The 12,748-nt window shown below is 58.8% G+C and overlaps 1 protein-coding gene across 1 annotated transcript in view; it reads right to left on the minus strand.

Moving 5' to 3' along the window:
• Positions 1-357: 357 nt before the first annotated feature.
• The window catches only part of NKAIN1 (sodium/potassium transporting ATPase interacting 1), a 28,813-nt gene continuing 16,422 nt past the window's right edge, over positions 358-12,748 (minus strand). Inside the window, exons 3-8 of the mRNA XM_035565082.2 lie at positions 7,750-7,887; positions 7,565-7,645; positions 6,044-6,241; positions 5,318-5,378; positions 3,052-3,133; positions 358-1,237 (exon numbers count right to left, since the gene is read on the minus strand). Coding sequence (XP_035420975.1) covers positions 1,228-1,237; positions 3,052-3,133; positions 5,318-5,378; positions 6,044-6,241; positions 7,565-7,645; positions 7,750-7,887 — 570 coding nt within the window. The 3' untranslated portion in view covers positions 358-1,227. The remainder of the gene's footprint in view (positions 1,238-3,051; positions 3,134-5,317; positions 5,379-6,043; positions 6,242-7,564; positions 7,646-7,749; positions 7,888-12,748) is intronic.

Here is a 12,748-nt window from a genome sequence, read left to right on the forward strand (position 1 = left end):
TCAACGGAGACGCAACTGCCCCCCTGGAGCTCAAACCTTGCCTCCCCCCCAAACCATTCCCCCCTCTCCCAAATCATCTCTCACCATTTTTTCGCTGCCAAAGCAAAAAGTCCTGTTTAGGATGATGCCAGAAAGGACAGATTTGCCCCCAAAAGCCCGACCTGCCGGAGGGGGGGCGGAGGAGCAGCCGAGGATCCGAGGGGGGCAGCGGGCGCTGCCAGCCTTCGCTGAAGGCACAACGTGGCCTCGGGCTGAGAGGAGGAGGAGGAGGAAGGCGCGAGTATGCTGGGACACGGGTGGTGCTCAACGAAAGTGTACTCAGGCACTTCAAATTAAAAAAAGAAGGAAAAAAAAAGAAAACATTCATTATATTCATTAAAACAGCCTGAAAGGGCCGTGTTGAGAGCAGCGTCGGTATTGCCAAATTCAAGCATTCGAGTAGCGGGGGCAGAAACCCCAACACGTGGGAACGTCCGGACGGGCAGGAGGTGGTGGCTGGTGGCAGGGCGCGATGTCCCCAAGGGTCCCGGGGGTGGTGGCACCGCGGGCAGCCCGGCCCCAGCCCCCTCGGTGCAGCTACGGGCGCCTTTTGGGAATGAGAGCCCAGGTCTGTGCCATCCCGGCTCCAAATCTGATGCTTTAGGAAGTTCTCCACGGGACAGTGACGAAGCAGCCCCGCTTGTGCCATGCTGCCACCAAGCTGCAGTTATCCCCCGCAGGTCCGAGCTGCTCCAAACAGGCTGGGTTTTGCCCCAAATCCCCTGTGCTTCGTTCCTGCCCGGCATGCAGGAGGAGGACGCGCTGCTCAAATTAAAAACCAGGTCTGAGAAACAGAAGAAAACGGTGTCCGCTGACCGAGCCCACGTCCCCACTGTGTCCCCATGTCCCTGCCATGTCCCCACCGTGCTGGCCCATCCCAGGGGGCTCGGGCACAGCACGAGCTGGGTGCTGCAGCACCGGGGGCTTCCTTGGGTCTTTCGTGGGCGACCTGTAGATGTCGTGGCCTTGCAGCTGTCTGCTCGGGGAGCCGACCCGGCGGTGGAGCCCTTGGACTTGCTCAAGCCCCTGCTCGGCTCTGGTTTTGGGGTGCGGGGCCCCCCGGCAGCGGGAGGAGGGCGGGGGGAAGCGGCTCGGTGTGGTCCCCGTCCCCCGGGATGGTGGTGGTGGCGTCAGGCTGCTCCCAGGGGTCCTGTCCCACGCCGGCCAGGGTGGATTCAGGGCATGGGGTTACCCAGACCTGGGGAGCAAAGGAGAGAGGTGGCGTGAGGGCTGGTGCTCGTGTGTCCCCATGCGTCCCCACGTGTCCCCGTGTGACATTGAGCGAGAGGACATGGAGTCACGGCCACCAGCACCCACCAGTTGCCCATCCCTGGGGACAGAGACCCGTTGGGGTGGCCGGTGGTGGTCCTCACCCTTGTCTCACCAGGACCCCCAGCCCCAGCAGTGCAGGGCAAGCACACAATGGGGACACGGTGCCACCGCTGCAGCTCCACGAGACCCGGACCGTGGCGTGGGACATGCACATCCTCCTTCTACCTCTGGGTGGAAACCCTCCCACACGGCCAGCTTTAATCCAATTACAGCTAATTGGGAGCTGCCTGAGAGGCTTTAATTTCACAGGCTGTAGGCAGAATGGATTCATCCTGCCTCAAGTGCCTGTGGAGACACAAGGGACAGCAGCCTGCAGGTATGGCCCCGGGCAGGGGCTGGCACAGAAACAGCACGTTTGGCCCCAAAAAGAAGCACTGTGGGGTCAGATGGTGGAAACCCACAAAATATCTGGCTCCTGTAACAAACTTCCAGGCCCTGTGAGCCCCGGCGTCTCGCTGGCTTGAGCTGCAAACCAAATATCCGAGCTGCTGCCATAGCACTGGGGGCCCAGGTACACCCCCCCCCCCACCCCGTCTTCTCCCGCATGTTCTATTTAAAGCAAAGCCATGAGGGTTTTGCAACCTTCATGAGAGCCCCTGTCCATCCCTGCGATGGATTTGGGATTCTCAGCCTCAACCCCTGCTCACATCCAGCAGCACTGGGAGGAATTTGCTCCTTCTGTCTCACTTGTACGTCCCTGGGAGGACTGAAATAGTGTGGGGCTGGTGCCGGGCAGGTGGGCACCAGGACCAAACCTTCCCAAACACCTTTCCAGAGCCCTGACAGCTGCAGCACACCGGGATCATTGCCAGCACTTTCCCTTTTCCATCGCCCTTCCCTGGTCCCAGCCCCTTCTTCTCCCCCAGCCCAGGTCACCCCAGCCCCGGTGTCAGCCTGTGGTGCTCAGGCCGTCTCCTCTCCCCAGTTTCCCCCCAAACCAACCCGTCTGCAATGGAAACCCTATCAAGGTGCTATTTGCCCCACAAAGGCAGATCCAAAGGGTCCCCCCCATGGCAGGGACCATCCAGGGGACACCGCGTCCCCAGGGGATGGGCTGACCAGGACAGGGCACCCGAGAACACCCCGGGGTGGTGGGTGCTGGCACTGCTCCTGGCAAGAACCTGACGATATCTCGAATGCATTTGTTTCGCCGCAGTCCCCTCTTTGCACATACAGTTGCCTGGTATGCCCTTGAATTTGCATATGAGACTTAAAATATAATTAATTGTTTGCAACCAGCAAAGCCCGAACGAGGCTAATCCCTGTAGATTTTGCAGCCTTATCTCATTTGAGCATTTGTCTAGTTAAGCTTAATGGGCAGGGGAGAGGAAAGAAGTCGCCGAGTGCCTCGCCCCTGGGGGGCCTGGCCGGGCAGAGCCCGCACCTGCTGTGCCCCCACCCCACAGCTCCTGGGTGCCACCCAGAGAGGGGCAAAAATCCCCTCAAACCATCCAGCACCCAGCTGAGCCCCCAGCACCCATCATCTGGGTGGCCCAGGCTTATGGAGGTCCCCATTCAACCCACGATGAAGCAAAGTGGGGTGTGAGCCCCTTCCGAAATCCACTTTCCATTGCGGCAGAGCACACTGGTGGCCCCAAACCCTTTTTGGGTCACACAGGTGGCCCGAGGGGGTTCTCAGGGCCCTGAGCAGCCCCAAACCCGCCCCCGGTGCGCACTCACGTGTACAGCGGCTGTAGCTGTAGGTGCGACGTCTTCTGGGGCGCCTGGTAGCCATAGGAGTCAAACCCGCCGATGAAGTCGACTGGGGAGAAGGGAGAGCAGCGGGATGAGCTGGGCAGGGGGCGAGGGGCTCCCCCCACCCCGTGGGGCCTCGCTGCACCCCGGGGATGCGCTGCGCCCGGCCGCGATGCACGGAGCCGGACCAGCCCCGGCACAGCAGCCTCGTGCGAGGGCTGGACGAAGTGGGTGAAATTACCCTATCATTGTCTGCAGAGCGGGCATTTAAGGGGAATTACGGAGGAATTACGTCTCATTTAAAGCATGTAATTTAGGAGGATCGCAGACACCAATACAGCAGCTCTCGTGCCCGCCGTGGCCGCGTTGCCAGCCCGCTGGCTTAATCCTCCTCCGGCGCTGTGAGTGCGGAGGGCAGAGTCCAGGGCCTCACCGGAAGAGATAGGGCAGCACGCAGGGCACCCAGGGCCTTCCCCACCCCCATCCCCATCGGTACCCTGCAGATGTAAGGTCTTTCTTTGGTGCTGGATCCCATGGCAGCATCGGGAACACTCCACGAGGCCAGGCACCGCAGGAGCTGCAACGCAGCCACTTGCTCAGGAGCGACCCCACAAATGCCCCCGGATCCGAAATTCGCCTGGGTTTGCCCTCGAGGGAGGCCGCTCGCCCCTTATTTGTCTTTCTGACTTAATATTCAGCCAGCTCTCAATTTTGATGGCACCCATCCATTTCCAAATCTAATAAGATATTCCATTAAAAAGATACATTTGAATCTCGGCTACAGCGGCATTAATATTAAAAGCGTATTGAACGCCCGAGTTTGTTTGAGTGTCGCGCAGCCGCCTGGAATGCAAACACGCTTCAAAGACAGCGGTGGCAGATAAGCCCCATGCCAGATCCCCGGATCCATAAGTGAGTTATTACAACAGGCAGGGTCCAATTTCACACAGAGATTTTTGCCTTTCTGCTACAGCGGTTACAGAGGTGGCGGCAGGGAGAGCGCACCCTGGAGATGCTGAGCCCCAGTCCCGGGCTTCCTGCAGCTCCCCCAGGGTTTTTCCCAGTGCTATGATGGGATCCAGCACCAGCAAAGGACCTCGCACCTCCATGCACCCACCCGGATGCATTCTCGCTAGGACACGGGGGATGCCGGGCGCTTCTCGGTGGCTTTGCTGCGCTGGCGGCCGCAGCACATCGCTGCCTCTGCCCGGCTGCTGGGGCTGCCAGCTGGCATGAATTAATTAATGGCAGATGAGCTTTTAATGGGGCTGGATGGCCACGGCCGTAACTGCCTGTTTAATTGTTGTCGGGGTACTCAGCACTTCCATACGGGTGGTTGCGGTGATTATTGTTGGAGCGAAATGCACGATGTAGATTATAGAAGAATTAGCCCGCTTCTTGGCTTAAATTTCCCTTTCTGCCCCCGCTCAGAAGCACAACATATCCTACAGGGATGGTGGGGATGATTTGCTCCTGTCTGGTGGCTCTGGCCATGGGTCTGTCCATGGGGACGCTTGCCAGGAGGACACAATATGTCACATTTCCTGGTCTCCGCGTCCCATGGGGCTGTCGGAAGGAGGAGGCAAGGGGAGGCTGAAGCTGGGAGGTGTGAGGATGGCTGCAAACCCACTGAATCCGATGCTGATCTCCTGCACCCCGTGGTTTGGGCTGCGGCACGGTGACACCTTGGGGTGCCAGCAGCAGAATGCTGTGGGACCCCCTGCTGCCAAGTGCAAACCAGCACCTCCCAAACAGGGCAGGAAACAGCGAAATGGGGACGGGAGACATCTAATGGGGCTGGGCTCACTCCAGGGGGGAGATTTGCTCTGGATTTATCAAGGCTCAGAGGCTGCTGCATGCAGCAAGGGCAATGGCTTGGTGATGGTCCCTGCTGTGATGCAGGTCTGGAGGCCCTCAGGGGCATGCTCTGTCCCAGGGGGGTGAAACCCCACGCTGGGTGGCACCAGTCCCATTCTGCACCCCAAGGTGTGACCGCTGCCATCCCACAGCACCCGTGGGAGATGTGGCAGCTCAGGGCTGTGACACAGAACTGGAGGGACTGATGGCATGAGGTGATATGTCACACCCCGACACAGTGCAGCTGCCTTCTCAGGGAGGGAAAAAGGGGCAAAATCCCAAATAAAATGATCCCTTCACCTGCCCCGAGCCAGAGCTGCCTGCGCCCCATGCTATCTGGGATGTTTTTGCAGTGCTGCAGCTCGCCCCTGTGACTAATAGCAAAGGCACTCACAGCTGTCTTCTTCCTCCAGAAACACTTTGCTGACATAGCAGGCGTAGACGAAGCCAAAGAGCTGCAAAAGAAAAAGCGGGCAGAGAGAAGCCGGTTATCGGGGCGAGCGGCACCGCGATGAGGGTGATGGGGGGAGGATGGATGGAGCTGCTCCTGGCGCTGCGATGATGCCAGGGAGCACCCGGCTGGATGCTGGCTTGGGGCATAGAGGTGGGATGCCTCCGGACCCCAACTCCCTTGCAACCCCCGGGGCTCCCCAGGAGCTTTGCACCCACATACGACCCTTTCCCCTCTGCCGTTTTGTCCCCGAGGTGAGAGCGTCACCATCTCATTAAGGGGGGATCCTGCACTTCCAGCACACAGCGCATCCCCATGGGCTCAGACTCCCAGCAACGTGCTGTCACCGCTGTTCTCCAGCTCACAGCACCCGTGGGACGCCAGGCGGGGAGAGGAGCAGCGCCCCCGGTGCCCCGTGCCACTGACGCATCACCTGCCTGCTGGGCTCTGCAACCCCCTGGTCCTGCAGCACCCAGCCCGCACCGTGCCATGTTTTGGGGAACGCAGGCATGGACAGGGACCTCGCACGGGCCCCGTTTGCTCCCCTCTTCCCAAACACAGCTGAGCCAAAGCCACCCACGAACTATAACTGGGACCGAGGTGTGGCAAGGTGCTGGGACATCTCGCTGGAGCCCAGCAGCTCGGAGGAAGGTGCCGGGGGGCCCTTACCGCCAGGAAGATCTGCGCGGCGCTGCTGACCACCTCGATGTACTGGTAGTCCAGCAGGCAGCCGCTGACCGTGATGACGTGGTGGTCCTCGGGCGCCAGCTTGGAATTCAGCACCGGCGTCACCAGGCAGCCCGGCCCGTTCTCCATCCACCACGAGCGGTGCAGTGAGGTATTGAAGGTCATGATGAAGTCCCGGTCCTGCGGGAGGGGAGCAGAGGCACCACCTTGGACCCAGGGCTCCCACCTGGGCTCACAGGGTGGGTGGACAAAAAACGGGCTTTTCCAACCCGAGGATGCTCCACGAGTAAAATCCCCACTGCAAAGCTGCACGGACGTGGTGCTCTCACTGCCCACTGCCTGGAGCCCCCACTGAGGGCAGGTCAGCACCGGTGGGTGTGTTAATGAAGTGCATCCAATTAACCCACTCCTCTCCCTATCCCAAGGTTGCCACCCCCAGGGTTTGCTGCCCCTGCACCAGGCGTGCACGGTGCTGAGCTGAAATTCAGCACCAGCAGGGGCTTGGGCTTGCTCCCGGGTTTCAGCTCCTAAAGCCATGTGCTGCGCGTTCCTTCCACGCAGCCATCTCCACTGCGAAGTGCAACGCTTCATCATGACATTAATTTTGCTCTTTCCATGTGAGAGCTGTCATTTAACATCCCAGGCTCAGGCTAAGAGTGCGCTGGTGGCCGTCTCTCTGTGGTATTTTCAGCCACCCTGGGTATTTTCAGCTGCCCTGTCCATCCTGTGCATCCCTGGGGGTTGGGGTCTCCCCGTCTTCCCTTGTCACTGGAGCAGCACACAGACCCCAGAAACCCTCCCAGAGCCCCAGGAGACCCTGGAAAAGTGGGGCCATGTAGCACAGCATTTACAGCAGGATGGAGACCCTCCTCTGCTCTATCTCCCTACTGTCGTGTTTGGAAGTGATGTCACCCAACTCACACCGCCCACAAAAGCCAGGCAGTGCTCAGAGCAGGCAGGGGATTAATGAAGTTCCCAGCTCATCAGCCTCACTAATTTGGTGCCCCCGAGGACCCTCCTGCACCACACCACCACGTTGCTCTCCCACTGGCCCCATTGGTGTCCCCTGCTCGGCCAATCCATCCGTCTGTCCATCCGTCTTTCCCACCACACCCCTACGGTCAGCGCTGCACCCGGCAGCACCCATCCCTGTGAGGATCCCCCAGCACTGGGGGGTGCTGCACCAGGGGCTGGGGGCACCCCAGGGGCTGGTCCCAGCTGCCCCAAAAAGCAGAGCCAGAGGCATGGGGAGGGAGAGGAGAAAGGGGTGGGATGGAAGCGGTGGGATAGGATGGGTTGGGGGAGGGATGGGATGGAAGGGATGGGATGGAAAGATTGGGACGGAAGGAATGGGAGTGGAAGGGATGGGAAGATTGGGACAGAAGGGATGGGATGGGAATGGAAGGGATGGGATGGGAAGATTGGGACAGATGGGAGGAGGAAGGTGAGAAGAGGAAGGCCAGGAGGCTGCAGCACCCAATGCCACGGACACCTGGGGCTTACCTGCGACAAGTGCCCGACCTCCAGGTAGAAGCAGATGATGAAGGCGTTCCAGCCGACCCACAGCACCAGCCACACCGCGTACTGCCGGCACAGAGCGAGGCGGTCAGGGCGCGACGCCGTGCGGCACCGCGAGCATCCCCCATGCCCTCCCGCTGCCCAGCTCCCCCCAGTTTAATGGTACCCACCATGATGAGGTATTTGGATCTGTACTGGATGGTCCCGAAGATGCCCAGGATGACAGCCATGATGTGTAAAAAATTGGCCAGGATGGGCGCCCACTGGTAGCCCAGGAAATCAAAGATCTGCCGCTCCAGCGCCGCTATCTGGAGAAGAACAAAGGAGGGGACAGCGCAGGGAATCAGTCACCGCGGCAGCTCCGCGGACATTAAAGGCAAAGAGCATTGTGTAATTAATGAGAAATCCCATGGACAATTAGTTACAATAGACTGAAACGTCTGCATGATTCATTGGCCGGTGGCAGGCAAATACATCACGGCGGGCGAGGAGTTACTGGGAACGTTCCCTGGCGGGTGCTGGGGATGGGGTAGGGGGAGCCGTGAGCCTTCCTCCCCCTCCACGATGCCCTGTGTGCCTCGGTTTCTCCACTGCTCAGCCTGTGCCGGCAATAATTCCCGTCCCATTTAGGGCACGGCCTCCCCTGGTATTTTACAGGACATTTTTCTCCCTGTCCTCACCAGCTCGCCGCGTGCCTGCCCCACGTGCACCGCCCTCCCTGCTCAGCGCCCCTCCGTTTTGATCGCCGTTATCTTCTGTAAGCCACGAACACGGAGTCAGAGCAGCTGTAAATACCACACGGCTGCCAAAATCAAGGACGGGCACTGCTGTACCCGCCTGTGAGCCCCTTGTTTATTTATGGCTGCATTTGCCACCAGCTCTGGGTCCGTTACTCCTAATTACAGAATTAGCTTCAGAAAAGGTGGTAACAGAGGTGCACCATGCGCCCTGGAGCGTTTGCTGACTGTTTTAAGTTAAAAAACAGAGATCTGAGGAGTGCGTTGCAGTGGGTTTTTAGGGGGCTTTGGGGTGCACGCATCAGACACCCCCATCCTCCTGGGGCCAGGGCAGCAGCAACACATCTGCGGCGAGATGCATCTCCAGCAGCATTGCCAAAGAAAAAACAAAAACAAAACCTCTTTACATTTATCTTTCTGACAGCCTGGCCCCGGTTCTTCTCTCTCAGAGATGCCCCAGATTTACCCAGCAAAGCCAGCGAGCTGCAGACCCGAGTCCTCCCTGCAGCAGCTGCCCTCTGCACCGCCCTGTGCCTCAGTTTCTCCACCGTGAACCTGATGTGTGTGGGGGGAAAACGCCACAGAGGGGGATTATTGTTAAAAAAGAGCAATTTGGACAAAAATCAACACGGAGCTGTGGCTGGCTTTGCTTGCAGAAGGGCTTTGGGTGTTTGCTGGAGGCGCTGGGCTTTCCCGAAGTACCCCAGGGGATTTACAGCTGGGGCTGCCCCCAGGGCCACAGCACCGACGCCCCGTGAGACCCTGTTGGACCCTTCAGCCCCGCTTAATGAGCCCTAATTATAGGAGAAATAAACGAGGTGGTGAAAATCCTTCCCTAAGTGCTTTGCAGGCACAAACCACAGCAAACGTATCTCATCCTGCCTGGCCGCCAACGTGCCCTCAGCTGTGCCTCAGTTTCCCATCCACAAAGCATCACCTGCGTTAGTGCTCATTGAGCTGGGTTAGTGAGAGCTCTAACTAAGGGACATTTTAGCCAGCAGAGGAAAGCCATCCTGGCTCTGTCACACCCGACACAAAGCTACCATGGAGCCCCCGCAGCCCCTGGGGCTGGGCTGTTTGCATTGAGGCTTAATTCACTCCCGCGCTATTTAAACTCTCCAAGGAAACAGCCTTTGGAAATACTCACAACTGGGCTGTAAATCTTTTAAATCGAGGGATGTAAATAATAAATGATACAAGGAGCGTGGTGCTCGGGTTTTATAGCCATCCATCGATCTGGTGGCTGTTGACGGAGCTGCTTAGCAGGAGCGAGACCCAAAGCTGCAAGGTTTTGGGTAGCGGCAAGCCTCCGACCCAAGGGATGGGGCTGGGAAGAGCCCCCAGGAGCATCCCATGGAGCCAGGGGATGTCCCCGGTGCCACGCAGCTCCCTAACCCCAGCTCATCGAGCTGGAACAGGCTGGAAGAGCAAGGATGAGCTGAGAAGAGCCCAATCGAGCCGCACAGCCCAATCCTTCTTCATTACACAGAGAGGCAAAATTAGCAGCAGACACTGCGGCCCCCCCGTGGCTGAGCGAGGGCTGCTAATTGCACCGACAAATGATGCCAGAGCTGCCCCAGCAGGTAAACGCTGCTCCGCGTGCACCATTACTTGAGCTTATTCCCTCACCACTAAGAGCAAATCCTGCGTCTTTCAGCCTCGTTGAATCTTGCTTAAAGCGAAGGAAAATAAGGAGACAAAGAGCAAACGTGGAGATGTTGCAGCGAGCGCTTAACGGGCTGCTCCAGCACCCAGAGCATCCTCTCCCCACCCTTTAGGGGAAGGCTCCAAGGCACCCAGTGCCACGTGGTTACACAGTTTTGGACAATACATGAAATGTGGCCCCAAGCAAGGCAAGGGCAGCCAGCAAGCCCATCCGCAGGGCTCTGTATCGCCTGCGAGAAGCCTCCAAAGAACCTGAGCAGCCTCCAACCCCCAAAACTCAGCCACTTGCAGAGCTCAGTGCAGCTTCCCTGTGCTGTCCTCCTTGGGTCCCAGGTACCAATTTCCATGCTAATAATATCCCATTAACCACCCACCCTCGTTAGCACCCTGCTCCTCCCCTCCCCCCGTTATTGCACCAATATCGCAGGTGACGCTCCTGGGGGCACGGGACTGGGCAGCCCCACACCGGCTCGCTGCTAATTAAGATAATCCTGCAGCTGATCAATGCAAGGAGTTTTAGGGCTCCCTCTTAATTAAACACTCTCTAGTTCATCGATCGGCCCAAAAGTTCCCTTTGCAGCAAATCATACCAATTAGCTGGGCACAGGCGCACGCCAGAGTCCTGTTAATTGAAACACGGTCCCCGCAAAGATTTAATTGTAATCAAGGAGCCGAAGTGCCTGGGCTCTGTCAGAGCATGGGGAGGTGCCCTGGGGACAGCAGGGACAGGGCTTGGCCAGACCCAGAGCCCAAGGAGCCGGAGCAAAATGCGATTTTTTAGTGGTGCTGACACCAAATTCAAGTGGGAAGGAGCTTCCCATTGCTGTCGTCCCCAGATCGCCCATGGTCGTGGCACCATCGCTCCGCCGTGCCCCGTGACGCTACCTGGATGAGTTTTCCCAGCCCTTTGCTCGCAGCCTGCACTAAGTAAATCGTGAGACAAGGGCGGAGAGATGAGCTCTGCTCCGGCTGCATGGGCAGAGCTGCGCAGACCCAATTCACCAAACAATTCGTGCGCACCCGCGCCAGATTTCACAGCAGGCTGGAGGTTTCACAGCTGCAAAGCCCCAAATCCCTCCTGCATCCGAGACCTCCCAAACCAGAAACCTTCCTGCCCAGCAGCTGCAATTTTTGTTCTCTTATTGCTTCCACCCCTGTGGGTACAAGATAAAATAATAATGGCCGTGGTGACAGTGGCCGGGGGGCTGCAGGACTTTGGTGGCATTTGTGGGGCTGTGGCAGGAGATATGGGGCTCTTTTCTGCCCCGTGGCACAAGGACCTGGGGGAAATGGGGAAGAGCATCACCCACCCATGCTATACCTCTCTGAAACAACATGTCTGCATAGTGGCAACAGAGTTTGGGGCCGTCCCTTCTCCTCATGTCGCCAGGAGCCACCACGGCCCCAACCCCCCTGCACAGACCCTGCCTGGGGTTTACGGGGGCTGGAGCCAGCAGGACGCGGCAGCCGACCCTCACATCACAACTGTCACAGCTAATGGCTCTTAGAGCCCTGTCCAAAACCACTTAATTACCACCGAGAGAGGCAGTGGCCAGAGGACGTGGCCGTGGGTGGACACAGTGACCCCAGGGCACGCGTGTTGTGAGGACCCCGCAGCGCCTGCATTATTTCCCCTCGTCCTCCCCCGGGGATGCTCCGTGGCTGCAGACCCCCCCGCGCTCCATCCTCTCGCCTCAGCTGCAATGGGGCTGACACGTTTGCTGACACAGATGCATAAATATATTATCCCGGCCCCCAAAGCCTCAATAATTAACCGGTGGAGAGAGAAGGGAGCGAGCTCCCATGCTGGAAAAAAAACCACGCTGGGGCTGGGGGAGGCTCCCCTCCACCTCCCCGTAGCCACAGAGGAGCTGGGGGGGGGACACAGTCCCTCCGGTCCCTCCCTCCTGCTTGCTCCTGAGCATCCCCATGGGACCAGCGAGAAGGATGAGGCCAGACACCCCAAAAAGCACCGCAGCTGCTGCCTCTTCCTTGTCCCCCTGCAAAGCCGCGGAGCCATGTGTGGATGCTGAGCGCAATGCGTGCGATGACTTTGGCTACCGCAGCCTGGACAGATCCCGTCCCGCAGCATCTCCTTGGGATGCTCCAGCCCCGCAGAGAGGAGGTAGCAGGGGAAATGTCCTCGCTTGCTGTGCCCTGCCGGTGCCACCTGTCCCTGTAGTGCTTGGGGACCCCCCCGTCCCCTCCCCACGCTGCTCCTGGCTGTTGCGTGCTTCCAGCCCGGTGCCTCCTCCCAGTGCTTGGGGAGAAAACAGGAGCGATTTTCCCGGGTTGTGTATTTATGGGCTTTTAAATTAAAGAGCAAACAAAAGCACCGCGGCGTGCTGGCTGCCACCACGGGACCCCTGACACCCCCTGCCCCCGAAGCCCAGGGGCACTGAGGGATGTGGGACCACGGTGACACAGGGGACAGGTCCCCGAGGGGTTCCCAGCCCATTTTCCCGTGGTGCCTCCTCGGGGTTTGCACAGCGGGGACGGCCCCGGCCAGGCCCCCACATGCCCTTCCCTGCCCTGGGCTCATCCTGCTCACTCTTTCTTACATGGGCAGTTTTGCTACGGAATAAGAGTTTTAGATGTTTTTCATAAGCAGAATGCTTTCTGGGGGAGAAATGTCATCTTCTTCCTGAATGAAAACTCTTTGTGTCTTTTCTTGCCCCCCTCTGGGAAATATCAGGAGGAAAATACTCCCTTCACCTGCCAGCATGGCTTTGTTGAAAGCCTCTGAAGTGCGACGGGCAGGTTTCCT

This window comes from Cygnus atratus, chromosome 23 (genome assembly GCF_013377495.2).
Source record: "Cygnus atratus isolate AKBS03 ecotype Queensland, Australia chromosome 23, CAtr_DNAZoo_HiC_assembly, whole genome shotgun sequence".
Classification (NCBI taxonomy): Eukaryota; Metazoa; Chordata; class Aves; order Anseriformes; family Anatidae; genus Cygnus; species Cygnus atratus.